This window comes from Pristiophorus japonicus, chromosome 2, assembly GCF_044704955.1.
Source record: "Pristiophorus japonicus isolate sPriJap1 chromosome 2, sPriJap1.hap1, whole genome shotgun sequence".
NCBI lineage: Eukaryota > Metazoa > Chordata > Chondrichthyes > Pristiophoridae > Pristiophorus > Pristiophorus japonicus.
Window position 1 is genome coordinate 258,090,331 of NC_091978.1, and position 22,826 is coordinate 258,113,156.

Here is a 22,826-nt window from a genome sequence, read left to right on the forward strand (position 1 = left end):
ACTTGTATGCGCGTATATTTCAGTGTTGTTAGGTTGCAAGTACCTCTCATTAAAAACAAAAAAATCAATCTGCGTTAGCACATTCCCAAAAAAATCAATCAAAGATGACAGTAATACTGCTGGAATGGGAGCAATATTCTTACTAGTCCATAAAAGTTACTCTGTAGCATTTAGATTGGAGCAGCCTGCTGTCGTTTGAATTCTCTAGGTTAAAACGTTCCATTGAAAGCTATTTTAATTCAGTAATGGATGACACTCATTGCATATAAACACATATTTGTTCTGCCACAAAAGATTTACAGTTATCTCACGTTCTAAGAGTGGACCAGTTGCCAGAGATTGTCAGTATATTTTTATGTTACACGTTTTTTCTTCTCTATTGACTGCAAATTCAACGTTTCATGCGACTAAAGTATCAAATCTTCTAAGTTCAGGCACAAGCAATCGTGACAATGTATTCAGCAAAAGCTGATGTACTTCCTTCTCTTTATTACTTCAACTCTGGTAACCTGTAACAGGCTGTAAAATAATTCCATTCATTAACATTTTATCATTCTACTCCGATAGTGTGCGTGTAATAAAGCAGTGTGCGATGAACTGAGGTATAGCTTTATATCCCAATATCCTAATCCTGTTCTTTGCAACCAGAGCTGGTTGTTCATGAGGAAATAATAATAAGACGCTCGTGTTATTTTAATAGCGACAAAGTTGTGAGCAACCAGCCGCCGCCTTATGTGCTATCTGTGAAGTACAAAGAGGATTGCTTGTTATTCCACATGTACCAGAAATAATTTCCATCAGTTCTGGATTCACAGACGTTCCTTGTGTTATTAATCTGGCAGGAAGAGGGTTTACACACAGATACAGTAAATAGCTGCTCCACCACAGCAGGCTGCTCTGAAGATTTACATGAATTGCCATTAAACGTAAATTAACGGTCCATCCCATTAGCGCAGTTAGAGAAAGCGACAATAATGCAGTTATGGAGAGTGGAATAGACGATAGCACACACACAGTAAGAGTTGCCAACGTAGTGACACATAATAATACACCTGCTAAAATTTGTCAACTGCATTGTAATGTAAAGTTTCAATTGTATGATAGAAGACAGGGCATTGAAAGCTTACAGCTCTATCACTGTCAGAAGATGCATGTGTGGAGTAGTTGATGTGGTAATTAAGAATTTCGTGAGACGACCAGGTCACCTCGTCTCTCGGAGAGTCCTATCAGAAATTCTTTGCAAGTGTCCTTTGCGTCGCCAAAGATGACAACACAGCAAATCGATAACTCCTTCAAATGAAAGGGTCTGATCGCTACCCCGAGGCTACACATCTCACATCCCCAGCCTTTTCTGAAGTTGGCGGATTCCTCTGCACCTTTTCCCTGAGAAAGAAGCGCTTCTGGGGTCCCCTGATGAAGGTAAGTCCTCAATTAACAGAGAATACATAATTATATGCGGTTCTCCAGACTCCATTTTTTTAATGTTGCAACTTGGCGCCGAGCCAATGATGCTGAGCATCCTTGTAAGGTGTAAAAGGTGGCATATAATAAATAGACCAATCTGTAATTATTCTAGTTTAAAACATAAATGAATTATGCTGTGTACGGATGTACTTGACAGGCTCGGGTTTCCGTTATGTAAACAGAGGGCGTTCCGGAAAAATAATTTTGAACCTGAGCTGTATTATCCTGTTTGAAATGATTTACTATAATTCAACAGTGCATCGGAAGGAACCTTTTTTCACGATTTCTACGCTGGGAATTTAAAGATAAATCAAAAGCACCATTTAGATAGGGTGCTGCAGAAGTCAGTATTTTTGCGCGATGATTTATTCTGACGCCTTAAACAATTTCTGCGGGGTTATGGAAGTGCACAATCGTGTCGGCGACAATGATTATTCCGTCGGATTTTAATGGAATTTGGTTCAGAAGTTGAAATGTCCATCAATGTAAAACCGTGAGATCCGTGAAAATGCAGGCGGATTTAGCTTCAGTACGAACCTTAATCCCAGAAAGTTACTATTTTCCGCAATTTGTGCTTAAAAGACACTGAGGCGGCTATAGGTTTACATAATATATCCAGAAATATAAGTGCATTTAACTCTGTGGTGGGGTGGGGGGGCGCGAAAACTGTAAGAAGCTCAAATGAAAAACACCGCTGATTTAGCACTATTTCTAGTTGTGTGTAGAATGAAGATCTTTTATATCAGCTACCTCTTGTTTTATACATCTAGAAAAGAGGCAGTAATACACATTTGAAAAGGTTGCATAAAGCACCATTATTTTACTGCCCTTAATTATGTTAGGATGTCTAGGTTTACCAGCAATCCCCTTTTCTCCAGCGGCCTGTCTAATGTTTTATCCCCTGGTGATTAAAGGCATTAATTAGTTGTTTAATGGGGGTATGACTAAAAATGTAAAAGAAGGATTAAGGCGGTGAAACGTATGTATAGCTCCTTGGACACACTCGAGATCCGAATGAGAAGCATTCTGTATCTTATGTTTCTCTCTGGTACATTTGCATTTTACACCAGATGCTCACTTAAGCTGCACAGGCGAATCGAATTAAACACGTATGGCAGAATGGCGGGCTAGGCGGTTAGTGAGAAAGCAAGAAAGACAGATTAGGAAGCTTGTAAGACTCTATAGCTGGTGTACATCTTGATTTAACTAGGTAATAGTAATTAAACTAATTAATTAAAATAACTTAATTTTGCTCCTTCTGGTTTATTCGAAAACGCGTCAAAATTGCCTGCCATTCACATTTTGTTTTTTCTAGGCATTCTAAACATCCTCGGTGTCAATAGGGCGTCTTTCATTGCATCTGTACAGTTCGTGGAGGGATGCTGTAAGATCTCGCTTACTTCTTTTCTACAACCCTGGAAATACTAACAATAATTAAATTCGTCCAAACTTCTGGTAAAATTCGTTCTTTAGACAAACCATGAAAAATAAATTGTCATCAACCCCCATTTGACATTTTTGTAACGTATAGACGGGTTGCAACATCCCACCAGCAGTTCTCAACGTTTATAGCAATGAATCATTCTTAAAGTAATTATTCTACCCATCACCTCCGAACCTTTGAAAGAAAATTGTACCTGGCCATTTGTATACTTTACCGGAATCCTGATCCTGGGATTGTCAATCATTTGTATTTGCTGCCAAACTAAGTCAACATGTACAGCACCATGGTTGAAGAACCTACGTGGCAGGCGAGGTAAACGCGAACTTTTCCGGAGTCACACATATTGGCCTTCCCAAAAGAACATGTACTGTAATTCATTCCAAAGTTAGATCATTGTAATGGTAAACACGGCTATTTACACTTTTTGAAAATGCAATACTGTATAATCATAATTATTTCAATGGACAGCATGATGTATATAAATCAGATTACTATGCTACAATAGCAGACCGCATTGTGCGGGTCAGGAGGGGAAAACTCATCTAGAAGTAAATTACGGCATAATTTTTTAAAATCCATTATACCAGGATATGTGTCACTTTATATACATTGCTAACAATTGAAATATTTGTAAACTTCCCTCCCCTGCACTTTTATACTAGAAATAAGGTTGATGTCTAAACGAGTGTGCAGGTATGGTTTAAATAACACGTGTACTATACAGCGAAATAGGTTATTTGACAAATGTCTCCTTTTCATTGCGCTGTTTCTTTAAAAGTGGAATCTGATGACAGCGGAGTGGCTTGCTCTTTTGGGGATTTGTCCAAACTCTCAAAGGCTCAGTCCCTTTCTTAAAAGAATGTTCCTCTCTCTCTCTCTCTCCCTCTCCCTCTCTCGCTCTTCCCGTGATATATTGGAATCTTTCCTGACGTCACGTCTTTCTAAAATAGACAGAGAAACAGATCGTAAAGAATCGAGAGAGAGAGAGGGAGAGAGAGGGCAACACAAGGAGCACACGCGGAAGCTTTCGTTGATTTTATTTTGTATAATCTTTCAACCTTGCATCTGCTGTCCGTAGGACTGTTACAAGAACAACTAGAACAGCACACACCAAAAAAAAACTCAGCTTCTGTCTGGTAAGTCGAGGCGATGTGAGATAATGCAAGTCTGAGAATTCGTTCCACTTTCCCAAACCCCCGTGTGTGTGATTTGTAACTCCGATCACCATTTTACTGCTCTTCCCATTTCCTCGCACAATCAAATAAGTGATTAGTTCTACGGTTTCACTTTGCTGCAGATCCTGTGTCTGTACAGTTACAGTAAAGGGGAGGGAGGAGAGGGGAGGTAAGGGTGCAGTTTTTTTTTAAAGATGCACTTTTCTTTGAACTCCTACCCCGTCCCCCAGTGGCAGTTATCGGGAAGTTCCAGCAGCTCTTTTTGCGTGTTATATTATCATTTTCTTTTAGAAAAGTAAGAAGGTTTTGGAAATTGGCTTAGCGCCGCTGCAAACTCGCCAACCAGCACCAGCTACACGAGAGCAGTTTTAGGGTCATGGTGCACAGGCTTGCGTGTCTTTTTGCGGCGAAGTGTAAGGTGGGCCTTGTTATTTCAGCAGTAACTGCACTGAAAACTTGTCCTCGCAGTCGGTTGCGTGTTCTGCTTTAGTGGCAAATAAATGCTTACTTTGCAAGGTGTATTTTGCTGGCATGTGCGCGACGTCTGCCAATTGTGCGCTCATACCCATTTGTCCATTGCAATGTTGGTGAAGCTGATTACTTCTTAACCGATATGTTATTACTCTTAACCATGACAGTATGATTGTATCGTTTTATTTTTATACAACGTTATAGGCTAGAATTTTTTATTATGGTGCTTGACCTTCGCTCGCACCTGATTTCAGTCTTGTGTTTTGAATCCGACAAATCCCTACAATTTAATACAATGAAACGCTATTAAATCCGGTTGGCAGCAATTGAAATGTTATTTGCAACCATGCTTGCACATAATAAGGCAGCGAGGCCATAATTTGCAATGCCACCAATTCTCCGACATCAGGATCAGGCGTGATGTGGATTTTGCTGCATTCTGAAATATGGAAACATGTCAAAGATTTAAACAAAAACGCACACGCCAACTTGATGTCGCACACCAAAGCTTCTTTAAATCTAAATAGTGTGGGAAAACTCAGATTTGTACAGGCAATGCAAGGGGAAATGTTGGAAGTTAATCTATTGTGGGTGATTAAGATTCGTGGCGACTCCGGGTAATCTTATAATGTACCAAATATTTGACCCCATGAGGTGCGCATTTCGCAATGATTAACGAACGTGAATGCACTTAATGTACTTTAGGTAGGTGCTGTTATGTTAGCGGTTCAAAACTTCAGTTCGGTAGCCTTATTCACTAGACTTTACGAAAGATTTAAAAAAAAGGAGGGCGGCGAGAAAGAAAGTAACGTTTGTTTTGGTCTGCATACAATGACATTTGAAGGAACGCTTAATTTGGAAAGTAATTGGAAAGTATATGTACACAGTTACATTTTATTCTACCACTTGAAATGTTGGTTATAGTAATTGTGAGTCATGTCGTTGCCATATGCCTAAATAGTATTTATACTTTATGAAATTGTGTTTGGTAGGTAATATAGTTTTTTGCAGACAATACTAAATTATTGAAGTCACTCGGGCACAAAGTGATACAATAATTATTAAAATTGGAATTAACTTGTTGAAAACCAAAAATAACTGCGTAGAAATACGTGGAATTTTACTGGAAATATATCGGAAGTCCGGTGTTACCTTTCATTTTGGTGCTCTTGTCTTAATGTTTAGCAAATTATTCCTACTCTCGAGCGTAGCAAGCGCAGCATTGTTGCAAGGGAAATAGTTTAGTTCCAGATAGATTTGAAAAGCAGCAAAAAACGATTACCATGATGATGACATGCAAATTTTAAAAAATTATCATAAGCAAACATTTGAAGCCTGGACTAATAAAATCCCATCTGTGTTACTTCATATCGAGTTAGTCCACCGCTCTGATAATGAATTTTGTAATATCCCACCGACAGACATCTCAATCAGACACTAATCCTGTGATTTTACTGCGGAATCACTAAATATCCAGCAGGCAAACTGTCGCACTTTGGCACTTGTGGCCGTGCCTGCGCCTATAGTTTAGAAAACAAGAAACAGATTAAATCGTGTGAAATCGCTCGGATTTGGGATGAGATTGATCACGGGACATCGTCTGCCAAGAACTCGCTTTTCTTGTTAAAAGTGCTGTAAAATTGCTGTTCTCTGGTACATTTTAAGTCCAGCTCAAGCATAGACCAGCAACATAATTTCGCAATATAAAATGACAGAGTAATATATTTGAATGAAGATCAGCTCTTCAATTCGTACTTCCGATATATTAATAACAATGTGACTTATTAATATCACATTGACGGTTTTCTAATTTTGATCAAATGCATGATTAGAAGTGTGTAAAACAAATTGAACAAAGGACGATATGTATTTATAACCTGATAAGTAGTGAATTTAAACAACTGCGTTCTTAATAAACTAACGGCTGATAAAATAGCGGGTTTCTATTCGTAGTTCTGAACATTGCTTATTAGTTTTCATTTTATTGCCCAGGTTGCCCCTTTCCATATTCTGACATTGCATTTTCATATTCTGTAATTATACATATATAACAATGTTTGCTTCCATGTCTGATGATGTTACGTTGTTTCTGACAGTAAATCTTGTGCCATTCTCTCTCTAGATATTGACTATTGACTGGCGGTATTATGGATTCCAACTGCCGCAAGCATTGCGTCGAATTGTGTGAGTAAATACTTTTTTGTTAACAGATCCTGCTATATAGGTTGGTTAATACTTGTGCAAATTTTTTAACCTATATATAATTGACACGTATTGAAGCTGAATTAGGCATAATTGATTGCGGTGTTAAGTCACTGGAGCTCTTTTCGCCTTGATACACCGTCTAATACCAACATCCACAGAGGATATTTCACTTTGTATATGACCGTCTAAAATGGCATTTTGAAGCATCTATCAGTCCTAAGTAATAACTTTATTTTTTTCCCCAGCAACAAAATATAATAAACATCCCTGCAATGCGTAATGAGAGCAAAAATAAAAGAAATATTAATGCAAAGGTAAAATTATAAATGTTAGCAATTTTAAAAGGTAATATATATATATAGTTTTTGAATAAACGCCGACAAGATATTTTAAAGTATACACCAATCGTAGTTCTAAAGTTCTGCAGACACCAAGATGTTAAACGGTGTTGCGTGTGATGCATGTTGATGATGTCATGGCTGACATTAATTAAGTAGACACCAAAGGAGAGAGCTGGAGCTCGATGTGCCATAAGGAACGTTTAATTAACTCCAGTATTGGGACAGACATTTTTTTTGCTTCTTGTAAGTTTGAAAATGCAGTGCCTGTGCAATAATCTGGGAGAACGATATATTTTCAGTACTGCAAAAAGAGGGAGCGAATAAAATGCAGACAAACCAGAATACAGTTCATTCCATAAGAATACAAGGGGAAATACTTAGTTTCAAACAACTGTTTTGTACCATTATTAACATGGTCCTTTAAGAATAATTAGACAAAAATGTTTGCCTTTAAAAAACAAATTTTAAAAGCCTATACAGATAAAAAAAACGATCAAAATTAAAGGTTATAACATAGTTTAAACACAAATCTCTTCAAAGCTGCCGCTATACTTTCTTATCCGCCGATTGTTTCCGCCTGCCCAAAAGTTAGCTAGCATCTGATTTATCTAATGACTTTGCTGCTGGTATTACAAATGCATTTTGCTAGGACTACTTAACGGTATTCGGAATTTTCTGATAGATTTTTAAACGTAAAACGTGAATGTCTGATAAAGGACGTTGGCGAGAGCGTGCATAAATGACGAGAATCAACGGAACAATCTGAACTAAGGTTTGGAATTGCTAAAAATCAGAAGGCCCAACAGAATTTCCTATTACGTTAAGTTTACATTTCTTACAATTATTAGGTCATGTGAGTTTCGTTTCTATGTTTCCCTCTCTTAGCGTCGCAGCCCTCTGTTGTGGAATGTTTATTTACGAAAGACACAGAAATACGAAAATCTGACTTAAGTTCTGCAACTGAAGCTGGAAATAGCAGAAAAGACAATAAATTCCCGAGGCATCACCTCGACTCGAATGGTAGGCAAAACAAAATCGTCTCCTCTACAAATATAATCTCCGAATATAAAGTCTTGAGATATTTACATTAACACCATTCACTATATTAAACCTTACAACAGAATTCCACCACATCCTCTTAAACCAAACTGAAAGCAATCTTTCAGGTGCAAGCGTTAATCTAAACTTTGTGTTAGAGCGGCCCCTGCAGTATAAAAGGCAAAGTGCACCATTCCCGAAGGAGTTCTGTTTACTCTGTGAATCCACCCTCCTTTGCTCTAGTCCTTATAAGTTTTAAATCCAAATTCAATTTTAAATCCATGTCTTTTTCAGCAAAATATTTTTCTTTCTTCCTGGATTTATTTGAATAATTTATATTTGACGAAACTGTAAATACATGCACAAAACAACAAATAATAAAATATTGAAGATTATCTTTCTATTCGGTTCTATCATTTTTTTTGATTTGTTAATTTTTATAAATTCTTGTATATTTTGCCTACATTTTAAAAAGGTGCAAATTCTCGGCGCACCTGTGATTTCTAATATTTAAAATGTACACTTTTGTGGGAGTACAAACCAATTATGTTATTTTGAAGAACACTTCGATAATCTCATATTTTGAAACAAAACGCTCGTCTGAAGAAAAATTATCAACCTTACAAAAGCTGTTTTCTGTAACATAAGATGGTTTTCTTCACAGTTCATTCAATGCCTCTTTATGTGCTGCGGGTTTCCTGCTGTGTATTGATAGTTGCGGCAACTTTACATTATTCTGTAATCTGCAAAATTAGGTTTAACCTGCGCTACCTTTTCATCTTAAGGTATAAAGATGTGCGAGTGATTTAGTTTCTGCGTTCTATTCTATGATTTTAAATTGAAGGTATTGTGTTTGTGTCCAGAACTGTACTTTTTTATTGTCAGCTACCGGGGTGTGACCTACGTTCACTAAACAGTTTGACCTAAACCTATCAAATCATATTCAGGTTTCCATTTGCAAACTATCGTTCCACCGGACCTGCATATCTATACACTAGTTAACTATTAGTTAACTATTTCGCAAAAAAGTATGAAATTACATATGCAGTCAATCTTAAAACTAGAACGGAATGAAAAACAAGTTTGCTGTAATATTGTGCAGCATCCATTTCAACTGCTAATTTCGAATGTATATGTTTTAACATGCTATCTGCACTTTTAATTTGCCCATAAACAAAAGTTTACGTTTGAGGGTTTTTTTTTAATTCCACGTGTGTACGAATGTGGTGTATGTCGAAATGTTTTTAGTCAGTACATTGTGTTCATCGTTATTTTTTTACAGTACGTCCTTTGTATAGACTTTGAGTAATTGCACACAAACATGATAGAATTTACTATTACTATTCAGGTGGTCAGACACAATTTTAAATGATCAGATTACATTGAGAATGCCAAGTAATGTCTGGGAACCCATATGTTGTATGTGTAACTTATTACCTGTATGCCGGTGCAAGCTAATTCTAAATGTAAAATAAAGGTTCAAGATGGTTTATTTCTTTAATAACTCATGGTTGTATGAATTGCGAACAATAGGAAATACCTAGTTTTGCTGAAGGTAAATCATGCTGCAATTTCTGTTCGAACTCTTTAACAAATGTTTATTTGTTCACTTCGGTAATCCTTTCGTCTGGAGGAGCATTTTGTATAATATGGTGCATGAAATATTATTAAATAATGTTGATTGTGAGAATCTTTTAACAAGAATTCTGGGAACATGTTTTACGTGAAGAGTGATATAGTGCTGGGGACTATAGAGATGTTATTATACTGCTAACTCTCCGTGTGTGCGTCAGAGAGGGGGCGAGAACTAGAAATTTGTCGAATATCAATGAAAGAAAGTTTATTTTCCTTATGCGATCTGTTTACTGTCGATCGGTGTTGTACAGTCTGTGTAATATATGCAGCAGTTGTTAGATTGACTCGAGGGAAAACTAAATGTATAATGAAAGCTTATTCGTGAGTAGGAATATACTAATGGAACAATTTGATGTCTTCTTAATCCTTTGTAAAAAGCTTTGTCGTCTTCCTAATATTGACTGAATGGGTAATTAATGGCTCTTCATCTTGGAGAATACTCAGTAATCCAACATAGGAAAAAGACAACAAACCCAAGGTATAAGACAACAAAACAAGCACAAATCTACCCAAACAGCGCCAATTCATCCACTTAACAGACTACAAGTTCTGGAAGTAATCTTCTAATGTATATGTGCAAATACAACCAAAAGCAGAGACCATATCACAATACTACAAACATCATAATCCGATACCTAAAACGCCTTGTAACAGACGCACAGTTGATGGATCAGACATGCATTTTAACTTAACGCTTTTATTCTGCGATTTTTGAGATGAGCTTCGTGATCCCTTCCATGAGTCAGCACAAGTAATGCATGTTTTGGATTTTGTTTTTCAATCATACGTTGCTCATTAAGTATTCAGCGACTAGTCTCGTATCTTCCCTTGAGCTCCTATTATAAAAATATGAAAATTGCTAACTTACCCCACAGGAAAATAAATCTTTCGTAGTTTAGCACCATTGTATGTTGTAGTATTGCGCACAATTATGTAAAGCTACCTTATCCATGCGTAAAATAGACAGATATAGAAAGTAACTCCAGGTGTAGGACCACGTGAAAATCAGAGAAGTTACAATTGACATTTGCGCTGGCCTACTTTCAGGCAGACTTCATGGAAAGGATATAAACTGGCAGTGTTTATAGATAGAAAGGGAGAGAATGAAACTAGGCGATTCGCTTTAGATGGGCCCCTTCCAGGTGCAATCTTTAAAAGTAATCATTAGATTTTCTCAAATTGTACGACAAAAAAAAATCAGACAATCTTACTCATACCAGAGCAATTTGTGTTCAATATAGCCATCTTGTGCTGTCAAACACATGGTCAAGTGCAGGAGCCAATCTTTGATGGTGGACACAATTGTGTTCAATAGACTCCATCTATAATTCTCTCTCTCGCTCAGACACACAACACAAAACGTATATCATTTTTTCCTGCTTAGCTGATGTATAATAAATACATATTTTAAGATTATAAATAAATTTTAGTAAATGTTGATAAATTTTAAAAACATAACATGCCCGATAATAACACACTAAGCTCTGTTGTTATAATGCCTGAATTACAAATATTAAAGACATAGTACCATTTTATACATATTTTGCCCGGCTATTTGAAGACACGCAGTTTTAAATGAAAACTCTGAGCGTTATCTTCTTACCCGTGGAAAATTAATAAGGTTGTTTTGTCAGCTGACAACCTTTTTAAATATTATTTCACCAGGGAAATCAAAGCTTCGCCTCAGATTATAGGTCGGTATTTTTTGGATTTATGTGATTTACGGTAACCATGGCAACTAATGCTGAATGTTCGCTCCCCAATACTCCGCCACAAAAACTCGCAGACCTTTAATCAAACGGATGGGTGCGGGCTTTTACCGACCACCTTAGCGGCACATGCACAGTCCGCGGCACCTCTGTGTGCCTGTTGATGAAGGGGGGAGATAAAAGTGAGCAGGTAAACAGTGAAGTTCAGGTTGAAAAATATCTTTTAAATTGTGGTAACAGTTTCTATGGCAACAGTAATTCTCCCTCCTCCTCGTCCTTTCCTGGTTTCAATTGCATATTTTACCAAGGGGATTTCTCACCCGATACCACCCCAATCTGCAGTAGAAAAGCGCTTTAAAAAGTTTGAAACATACACAAATCCTAACCGTCCTTGACAAATAAGCAAGACTCTAATCCGGGTTGAAAGTAGTTAATGTCCTTCAGGCAATAGAACTTGACCCAGGAAATTACTGAGTAAGTACGCAAGGAGTTGAGGCGCTGCAGTTAATGCTATGAACTTGTTGGGTTCATCGACTAACATTTAGCTCACAGGTATGAACTGACATGTTCCCAAATTACACCCGCCTTTGAATCAGCGTGGAGCTGTATAAATTACACCGTTTAATGTTCACGTATCTCCATTCAGTTGAGACTAAATAAGGGGATCTCATAAGTTCATGTGCATCTACAATTGGGTGCTTCCAAGTGGTTTAAACTAGGCATTTGGAATCTTTAACGTTTAATAGAGCTAAATGTTTTCCTGTTTTTAATACGTAAATGTCATTCACATGTTTTAAATACATATACTGGTTTCGGTCGAAGTTCAGTGTTCATATTAAGTGCCAACATGATCCCAAGGATGTAACGGCGAGGACGGTGTCTAGATTGCATGAATTTCCAAACATGGCCGAACATCCCATGCTCGCCATCTTAAGGTTTCGATATCAATATGCTGAATTTTTTTCAAGAAAAACTATTTCTATTAAAACCGAACCTACTGATCCTTCTGTCAACGTTTGCGTTAAACGCTTGTAAGATTAATACATGCGCATTTAAGGATCAATCTGGACACATCGAAGTTGTAAACGGCCAAAAAAACTAGGTGAAAGTTAGTGCATCATAGACATATAATTGCACTGTTTTCAGTTCAGCTGTTTTATAGGCAGACAGTAATTTAATTGATTAATGCGATTGAGAAAACTGCCATGTAATTGTTCTTTTAACGATGCGATGTTGTGAGTTGCGCGAATACATTCCACATTGTCCAAAGTAATTCCATTGAAAATAAATGGGAAAACGCAATTTCACGATGCCTCAAAATGATAAAGGCCAGGACATTGAAATTAATATGCATTAATGATATTGTAGTAAACTAACATCGCGTTTGCAGCCTATAACGAAGAATATCGGTTCCAAAGTTTCGCATTAAAGTGTTTACACAAATAAACCAAAATATTGAGCTTAGATCTTCTCGCGTCAAAGGTGGAATAAGAATTGATAATTCGGCGGCAGCACCCGATGGACTAAATCAATAAAAACTACAAACTTCTTAAAATCTGTATTAAGTTTGATCACTTCATTCTACCGCTCTCAAACTCAAGCTTAATTGTATTGTTAATGTTAATAGCCAAGACACTTGAATTCAAGAGGATAGAGAGAACCCGAGGTTAACAGGGTGAAGAAGTCCCTCGCCAGGTTGTGCCGTTTTTAGAAAGGTTCTCGGCATCAGACTGGTTGATTTCCTTCTAGGTCACATTCAGCGCCCGAGAAAGGAAATATTTACTTGACGTCAGTACTTTATGATCATCTGGGAATTAGAAGAAATTCAATAAGAAAACTGTCAGAACCCGTTTAAAGCCTATTTAAAAGTCTTAAGCAAATTAGCGTCTTATCAGATTAAAAACCACTACAAATTTAAGAGCATTCTCTCCATTCTAACTCGCGCGGTTCTGCGGGGGTGAATCTTTGCCAAACCTCGGGGATAGACGGTGTTTTAAAGCAGCTAATGAGCAGAATACCGATTAATGAAAGGCTTTTAGCCGGGAGGGGATTCCAAATATTTTTTGCTGTTTTTTTGTATTTTGGCGAAATGGTAAACGCGGAGGCTGAGATACTGAGAGAAGAAAGTGTCAGAGCCCCCGTGTCACTACAAATCCTTCCTTATTAGCCTCGTCACCGGTATTCACGAGTCAGGTTAATCAGGCAGAGAGCTTTCCGACTTTATATTTTACAACTGGGCGCAAACCTGATTTACTTATTGAATCAAACATGTTTAAAGAACTGTCATTGGACCAAATCGATCTAAACAAGGCGCCTTTATATCTGTTTTGTTCGCAGCTCTTGGCTCCTTAAATTTTAAATAATTATAACAACCAGCATTGTTGGGATCCAAAAATATTTAATTTTTCGCTGGAGAATTCAAATCAGAGGATATATCTATCTCCATGTGTTTAAAATCAGCAGAATGAAAGAGACTTTAAAACGTGTCATATTACGAAAATATCATTTTATATTAATTTTATTTCTTGGTTGTTTTAACGCGTAAACTGGTTTGTGTTTTTTTAACGTACACAATAATAATTAGATATTATTTATTTAACGTATTCGACACTGTCATATGCGGAGGAATAATTTCACCTCTCTGCATTTAGCTTTCACTTTCTTTCGAGCCTATTGTAATTGTTATTTGAACTGTAGAGATGGTAAATTAGAAATAAAAGAAAATGCTGGAGATCTGAAATACAAACCGAATGCTACACAGGCTGGTCGGCATCAGAATGAGATATTCTACCAAGGGTTACACCAGACCGTTAACCTATCTTTGTCCTTCAGATACTAATCAACCGGCTGCGCATTTCCAATATTCTTGTTACTTCTAAGCAATACCTAACCATTTAATCTTACTTGTTACACACTGAATCACGCTAGTTATCAAGAATAATAGCACTGCTTGAAGTTCATCCTTTGAATTAATGTTGCCCTTGTATGACAACCCATGCTTGGAATCAAATCCTACAGCTTCGGTGCAAACTACGAAACTACAGTAATCGGAATTATACATCTATTTCGTTTCTTTTTGCTTTGCGAATTATTATTAACATTGTATCGCAATAAAGATATAAAGATGTGATGTGAATCCGTAAATTAAGAAACGATTACAATTGCAACTGTAAACATATATTTGTTTTTGTTTTATTAATAGCACCAATATTTATAACCTAACTTGTATCAAGAAAGCACGTAAATACTGGATATGTCCTCCAAAGAAAAGCCAAATTACTACACATTCCAAGGAGGTGTTTATTTTTACAAATTACTGAATTCTCCAGAATTTAAAAAAAAATTGGTGTTGCCAATCTCTTATGCCACACACTAAATATAAAGCGATACATATGAGTACGATGACAACGTACTCAAACAGTAATAGGGTGATCAGAAAGAATAGCTTCCCCTCCGCCTTATATGATACTATTGTTTTATTCAATCAAGTTCTCAAAAAGTATGTTCCCCACCAGGTAGAGCGAGCATCGTTTACCTGTTCTCTTGGAATGGGCAATAGTTGAGGTGCGGGGCAAATTAACCAACTTGTTCCGAACACTTTTTTAAAAAACCACAAACGTGATCGAACCATGGTTGGATATAAAGCATCTAATACGAACAAGGTGCTTAAAATATGTAGCCATCGGAAATGAATGTTACCGTAACCTGTTGGCGTGCTTTTAATTTTTGATAACCGATAGATTCAGTGGCATTAATAATTAGTTGCGCAATTGATAATAAGTTAAATAGCAACATGTGCGGGATTCAAGTGACAATGGAAGTGTGCATTATTTTTATTTTATTGCTATAGATAACAAATAGCCCGTTTTGCCCGCGGTGTTTGCTGTCAGTGAGTGAAAGGCATCTCTTAAGGTGCATTCTGGGCGCTCACACCATCCCTCGCCCTCGCGCGCTGGTGACGTCACAGACGCAGGGGGGCGGGCACCGGCCCTCGGGCTGTGATTGGCTCGGTGACGCCGACCATTCGCTTGGAGTCCCGCCCTCTCGATCTTTTCACGGGTCGGGAAGCCACGTCAATCTGTCTGAGTGACAGGGAGAAGGCGGAGGCCGGTGGGGAGGAGGAACGCTGGAGGTTATCAGAAGCGGCCCCGCTCTTAAAGCCACTGGCGAACAGGGAGCGCGTTTACGGCAGGAGCAGCGGCAGCCTGAGGATCCTTATCTGCAGTTACCTATCCCTGTCACTCGGACACACACATACACAGTGTCAGCCCGGAATAATTCATTCATTGTAACCCCACTGCTGCTTCTTCTCCTCTGGCACCCTTTAATTTCTGCACGGGCTTTAATGAAGACAGCAGCTCGAAAGCGCGTTTCAAAGAGCTGTGCAACTATTTACTGAAGGTTTGTGCACTACAGCTCCTGGATCACCCCACCCCCAGGTCATTGCATTCCCCATTGGACTTTTTTTTAGTGTAAGGTGGGCTGCGAGGAAATTTAATCCTCTCCGGAAACGTCGCCCGGCTGCTTGTATTTGTTTATAGATGAACAGTGCAAAAGATCCGTTGACTTTGGACCACCTTAGAAACAGCATCAGCGGCAATAAACTGGTGCGGGATCAGACAGCTTTAGCCATGGCTTCGGGTTTGCAACCAGTACGAACAAGCGAACCCAAGCACCGGCTCGAGGTTCACACTTTATCGGACACCTCCAGCCCTGACACGGGAGGTAAGGCCTTTTCCATCCACATAACATCGCATCGATTTCACTCCCGTCGGACATTGTGCCACTTCCTTATTTTATGGCATAACTTTATTGCGACTCAGAAAAATAAATGCAATGCGTTTTGGCATCAGCAATCATTTTAATACTACGAGATGATATGTTCCATTCTACACATAGTATATCTACAAATTGCACCGTTTCTGATTTATATCTCTGTGGGTGTGCAATGAAATGTTATATGAAATATTGTGTACTGCATATTAAATACTAGTAGGAATATTAAATATTCATTCAATTATTACAGTCTAAAATGGGTCTGTTCATACTTTTATCCGCATGTGTAAGGAAAGGTGTTTTACATGTGCCAATGATGTGAATAGCTTGTTTGTATTTTATTGACCCTGACAAAACACGCAGTTGTCGGTATAAATCAGGCACTGAAATACATTATACGTCATTTTTGTTTCTGTATCACAACAATCCTTGCATAACTCTACAAATGTACAAATGAAATCTATAAAACAATGCGCAAAAATAAACTTTCGTCGTTTAAAAGTGAAACAAATGAATTTAATTTAACCCCTTACTCGTGGGTTACTAGAATTGAAATCCGCAATATTGCCAGTCGTAATGTACTCAAATGTAACTTTGAGATGTGGAATATATAGTTCATTGTTTTTCGTTGGCATTTCCTTTTCTCGAATATCTAAGTTCACTATTTGTTTAATGCCCAATCAATAGGGAAATCACCGCTTATTGCATCATTTTTTTTTGTTCTCAGAAAAAGATAAAATCCAGCAAAGCAAAAATGATGACACGAATACAGACGACCCGTCAAAGAAAAAGAGACAAAGGCGCCAGAGAACTCATTTCACCAGTCAACAGCTACAAGAACTGGAGGCAACTTTTCAGAGAAACCGCTACCCAGACATGTCTACGAGGGAAGAGATTGCAGTTTGGACCAATTTAACCGAAGCTCGAGTTCGGGTAGGTTCATCTTGAATGCCTTCCCATTCCATTCCCTTAACTAGGAGCAAGAAAATTACAAATAATTTTGCAATATCACTAATTTTTGAAGACTAGATCTGAATCAGACAAGAACATTAAATTATGCCAGAATATAATCATTAATGCAACTGTACGCATTGATAACTTTCTTGAAATTATTTACATTAAGCAAAATAGACTTGTCGCAATCACATATTCCTGTCATCTCTTGATAGCAAAGGGAGATAAGCAAAGTTTGAACCATATCTTGTAATATTGCCCAGTGTAAAAAAAAAGTCCATCGAAATGTTGTTCTTTCTAAATTAAAGTGCAATACTGATTTCACACTGGGATACAGTGCCACTTGCTAAATACGGTTTAACATTAGTTTGTCAGTGTAGAACACCAGTTGTGTAAACAATCCCGTGTAACAGGCCATTGTGATATCTGTCTGAGCTCACATCCCAATACACAAATGTCGCTGCGTGCTGAGAAGGAGACGTCTCCCTGTGCTGAATGTGGATTCCAAGAACTGTGAAAAAGGAGGATTTTCCTTATGGTTGACATGGTTCATTAGGCTTCACTTAGCGCCTCCAACAACTTTCTAGATAGATAGAAAGTATATCTATATGTATGGAAAGTTGTTAGTTGCTGCAAAGTATGTCAATCATTTATGATCCACATCACCGTAGAAAGCCATAAAATTCACGTGTCGGCGACGGAACTATATTAACGAAATGAAATCATGTATGTGTAATTGCGAAACGGATAATATAATGGGCAATCCAGTTGGTTATCTAGTTATAGTACAATAAATGGAAACAGGCCATATTGCATGTTTGTAAATAACGTATTGAACTGCAGACCAACTCTTTCCAATATATTTCGAGCTATGCATTTTTTCAAATTTACATCTCGGAAAAACACACCACCGAAAGCTAATGTGTTTTCCATTAGTGCTGTGTTTCCGAACGCATTAATGCATCCTTCAGCACCTATCGAATTGAATTTTAGGTATTGCTTTCACACTATACATTTTGCTCGTACTGTGGCATGCCTGAATTATTAATTTATAAACCTTCCTGATGACAAACAATGCAAAAAGCAGCATTGGATCACAGTCTTCACAATCGATTAGTATCGCAATCACAGAGTTTAGCCATATTCGTGGAATTATTTGAGTCATTGATTATATTTTAGATTCATATGTGTGCTACTCTGCTTAATTTACCTTTACACTTATTCATTGTGTTTTTCTCTCACACAGAAACAGCATCAAATATAAAGTACACTAAATGACAAGTTTCCCAATAAAATGAATTGTAGCGTTTTCGCCACCTTTCGTGATTGTGTTTCCGGATAGCCTGTTGAGATTTGTTAATAAACCTCCCGGTTTTATTGATGCTTCTTAATTATATATCGGAAACAAATGTTAAGCGGTTGCCTGAAGATTTTGTTGAAGAACATTATACTAAAGTCGCTGATCTCATTTATTTATTCGGAACTTCGGCGATTAAATATTCCATTAAAATTTATGATATGGTTTATGATTTTTGCATAAGTTATGTTTTCTAATTAAGTACTCAGTAGGTTAGTCGTGTGGTATAGTTGTAATAAAAGACCTAATACCTATTTCCATATGCGATACACCAAATGTTTGTGACTTTCCTCTATGATTGAAAAACCACAGACTCATCTGACTGATTTATTAGGTCCCAAAAGGACCAGCTATGTTTGCTGGAACAAAATTATAATTGGACCGTTTCATGTGTACTTTATCTGTTATTATTTAAATGCACAGATGGTTTAGATGTGTGCTGACGAATCTTTTTTTTCATTCTGTTGCATGTTTCTGAAAACAAGACTGTTGTTTTCCCTTTAGGTCTGGTTTAAAAACCGCAGGGCCAAGTGGAGGAAGCGGGAGCGCAACCAACAAGCGGAGCTTTGCAAAAGCGGCTTTGGACCTCAATTTAATGGTCTGATGCAACCCTACGACGACATGTACCCGGGCTACTCCTACAACAATTGGGCAGCCAAAGGCTTGACATCGGCTTCGCTCTCCACCAAAAGTTTCCCTTTCTTCAACTCTATGAACGTGAATCCGCTGTCCTCTCAAGCTATGTTCTCCGGTCCCAATCCCATCTCATCAATGAGCATGTCATCCAGCATGGTCCCCTCTGCAGTTACCGGGGTTCCAGGCTCCGGCCTCAACAGTCTCAATAACTTGAACAACCTAAGCAATCCGTCTCTAAACTCCGCCGTCCCAGCAGCAGCCTGCCCCTATGCTCCGCCAACCCCACCTTACGTCTACAGAGACACTTGCAATTCAAGCTTGGCCAGCCTTAGACTCAAAGCCAAGCAACATTCAAGTTTCGGATACGCCAGTGTTCAGAACCCAGCGTCTAACTTGAGCGCCTGCCAGTATGCTGTAGACAGGCCTGTGTGAGAAATAAGATGCAACTTCTCAGACTGACGAACTCCAAGAAATAATTTAAAATATAATGGGCACTACAGACAAAACCACTGAACCTGTGTAGCTAAACCCCACAGAGCCGACTTTCTAATTTAAGGGAAAAGCGCAAGTGTTATTTCCTCCCTTGACACCCCGTTTGCAAATATTTTTCATCAGATAAAGGGACGTTTGATCGTTAAAAGAAATACTCTGATTATTTGACTGGATATCACCTTTATTAATACTATATAAGCTTGTTATTTTTAAGTTCAGCATTGTGATAATAAAAGAAATGTTTGGCGGGACGGATGTGTATATATCGAAATGTCAAATTAATTTTATAAAAGCAATTGTTAGTAATATCACGCCAGTGTTTTTGAAGTTACATAAAAATAAAGCATGTCACGCGGAAGCTTGAAGGATTATTTCCGCTTAAAAGCGAGGGAATGTATATACTAACTGCAACACCTGTATGTTTCTAACACTGTCTATTATTATTAATTATTATTATTAAAAGTCTGTGTGAATATCAGTTTTAAGATTAGTACCTCTAGTTGTAAGATTCAGTGATGTTCCGGGGGGAAAAAAATCATGTACAATTTATCCTGTGTATAAAACTGGCTACGGCGTTACGTGTTTCTTCTTCAAGTCAAAAAGAAATGAAGCATTGTGCTTTCCTGGGACGAAAAATATACCATAAAACCATTTTGTCTAATTGGATCGTTTTTGTATTGAAGTGTTTAATCCATAGAAGTATAACTTCTGAAAAAATTATAAGATACATAAAAAAACAAAAGCGTTGTCCATCTACCCTTGACTCAATACAGTTCTGACACGAAAACAATATTTATTTCACAGTGAAACACGCTCAGCACCAACAGCAATCTATAAATCTAATTACCATTTCTAGAGTGTTTATACACCTCAAAACTGATCACAGATAGAATACAGATTTCAAGGAACTCGAATATTGTTTTCGGAAAGAAAATAATCAAGTGAAAATCAGGTCAACCTTCTGCCGGAGAATATTCTAAGATGTTATCGGATTATTAAACAAATGAAATAAATCAATACATTTCAATATATCGCTGATATACATTACTGGTGAATATAGATTATCAGCGCTGCGAGGTTAGTTTGATTAAAAACTATTAAGAATATTACTGAATGCTACCTTCGGGCGAAGCCAAAACAGCTTATGTTGAAAAGCCTATTTTCAGAAAGTACTCGATGCGTACAGATCATAACCAACATCAGACGTTGGGTTTTTCCTCCTTTTTGTAACCGATTTGGGTAAAAGGGCATTTTTCAAAATCACAGGTTCAAAGGCCATATTACATTTTCGATGACTTTATTAGGCTTATTTTACCTTATTAAAGGTCAGACAGTTTGTGTTTGGTTATTAATAATGTTGATCTAGCATTCTCCTGTGTGAGGCCTGTTTGCACATTAAATCATACAGGATTATGTCGTGTAGAGTCCATAATGAGAGTGCAAATGAAGATAAATTATACAGTAGTATACCAGTCACATGATCTGATTGGGTTGGGGGCTGCTGAGCGAAACATAAAAAGACGACTCTTGTTAAATAAAGCAGATATTTAGAAGAGACATGGAAGTGCTTCTAATTGACTTCTTAACGTCATGGAAGAAAATGTGTTATAGAAAATGAAACCATTTTACAAAATTAAAAGCTTTGTTTCAAAGTGTGCATTAAAACAGCAACCTCCAAGAGGTAGATGTGTGAACTCTATGACACCGCTTAAGACTGAGATCAAAGATGTTTTTAACGTTTTATGAAAGATTGTATAGTAAATCTTAAAAGCACCATGACATTAATGGGAGCAAAGACAAAAGAGGTAGGAGGAAAATAACCTTTCAGTTAGTTTTCATCCAGGACTGAGGCAGACAGTTTTGTGGATTGGGATATCTTTGCCATTCAAACCCCTGGGGACGATTATGCAACGCTAATTTACTGAAGTGTTAAAAAAATCAACGTGCGCTTTTATGAGGTGCCTTCAGACCACAAAGTATTGAGGCCGAGATGCCAACCAAAAGCCGGATTGAAGGCTTATCTACCTCAGATTTGGTCACGTATTAAGTATATATATATATATAAGTCAGCAGCCAGACTAAGATGGCAGTCAGACAGGAGGTGCAAACAACCGAGGTCCAAATCTAAAGGTTCAGAGTCTGTAAGGAGAGTTAATAAGAAACATGATTAAACTTGGCAACAACCCTCGCCCTACTGGATAAATGGATTTAAAAAAAATAAATCATCGAGATGGATTCGATAAAAGTTTGAAGAGAAGTGTGGAAAGTTTAGAATATTGTTTCTATTTTTGGCGCCACGCTGCTGGTTTGCGTCGATCACAGAGACGACGTGTGCGTCCAAGCCGAGTGGAGCTCGTTGAGGGACTTTTGACTTTTTAAGGCTTTCGTTGTAAGTAAATTCAATTACGTTTGCCAAAATATATTTATCACGAGCGATTTGGACGTTTTCCTGAATAGCCCGTGTAAATCAGACATACTCTTGCTGCCAATGGCTGTTCTTCCGTGGGTAAGAAAAATACAAAATGCAGATGAAAAATGTCGGGAGGAGTCGCCACCCCTTATTCTTTCTGGACGCGCTGACAATGTGAAGAATTTTCGGTTTATAATGAAGCAAGTTGTCAGTGTACCGATTACTTCGGTCTGCATAATCTCTAAAGGGATTGATTTTTAAAAAAATCACAAAGCAAAAAAAAAATCGGCTTTCTCTTTTGATTAACAATGTTTTCAAATCGATCCCTTTATTTTTTCCCAAACAATACACATGGTTAGGTGCAGCTGCAAATGACACTCTTCATATTTCTATTCCCTTTATCTCGTTTACCCCTGGGTGGAATGGCTGCACATTTGTTAGATTTCAAACTGGAAGAATGCAGACATTACGCTACCATAATGTTTGACTTTTTCTTCCCGCTGACGTCCTTTATATTTGACCGCGTTACTCCGCCATTCTCTCTCTTGCTCAGAGCTCCTCGGTTGCAGTGTCGCGTATCCCGGAGCGAGTTCTCTCTTCTGGAGGTGGCTGAATGGGCGATGGAAACGCCACTCTCCAGTGAAGACGACCTCAGTGGGGAACGAACAATGGTGTCTGGGTTTTGGGGACCCAATACACATCCCAATCCACATCTCAAT

General features: G+C 37.8%; 1 protein-coding gene across 1 annotated transcript; it reads left to right on the plus strand.

Annotated features, from left to right (window-relative positions):
* Positions 1-16,023: 16,023 nt before the first annotated feature.
* pitx2 (paired-like homeodomain 2) lies at positions 16,024-19,637 on the plus strand. Its single transcript, XM_070864131.1, has 3 exons — positions 16,024-16,207; positions 16,986-17,191; positions 19,074-19,637. The coding sequence occupies exons 1-3, from the start codon at positions 16,024-16,026 to the stop codon at positions 19,635-19,637; spliced, it is 954 nt and encodes a 317-aa protein (XP_070720232.1).
* Positions 19,638-22,826: the final 3,189 nt, after the last annotated feature.

Bases quoted from the DNA above. Each gene is read 5' to 3' on its own strand.
- pitx2 (XM_070864131.1), top strand. From the start codon at position 16,024: ATGAACAGTGCAAAAGATCCGTTGACTTTGGACCACCTTAGAAACAGC. The intron at 16,208-16,985 runs GTAAGGCCTTTT...TTTTGTTCTCAG, and splicing joins CTCCAGCCCTGACACGGGAG to AAAAAGATAAAATCCAGCAA. The intron at 17,192-19,073 runs GTAGGTTCATCT...TTTTCCCTTTAG, and splicing joins TAACCGAAGCTCGAGTTCGG to GTCTGGTTTAAAAACCGCAG.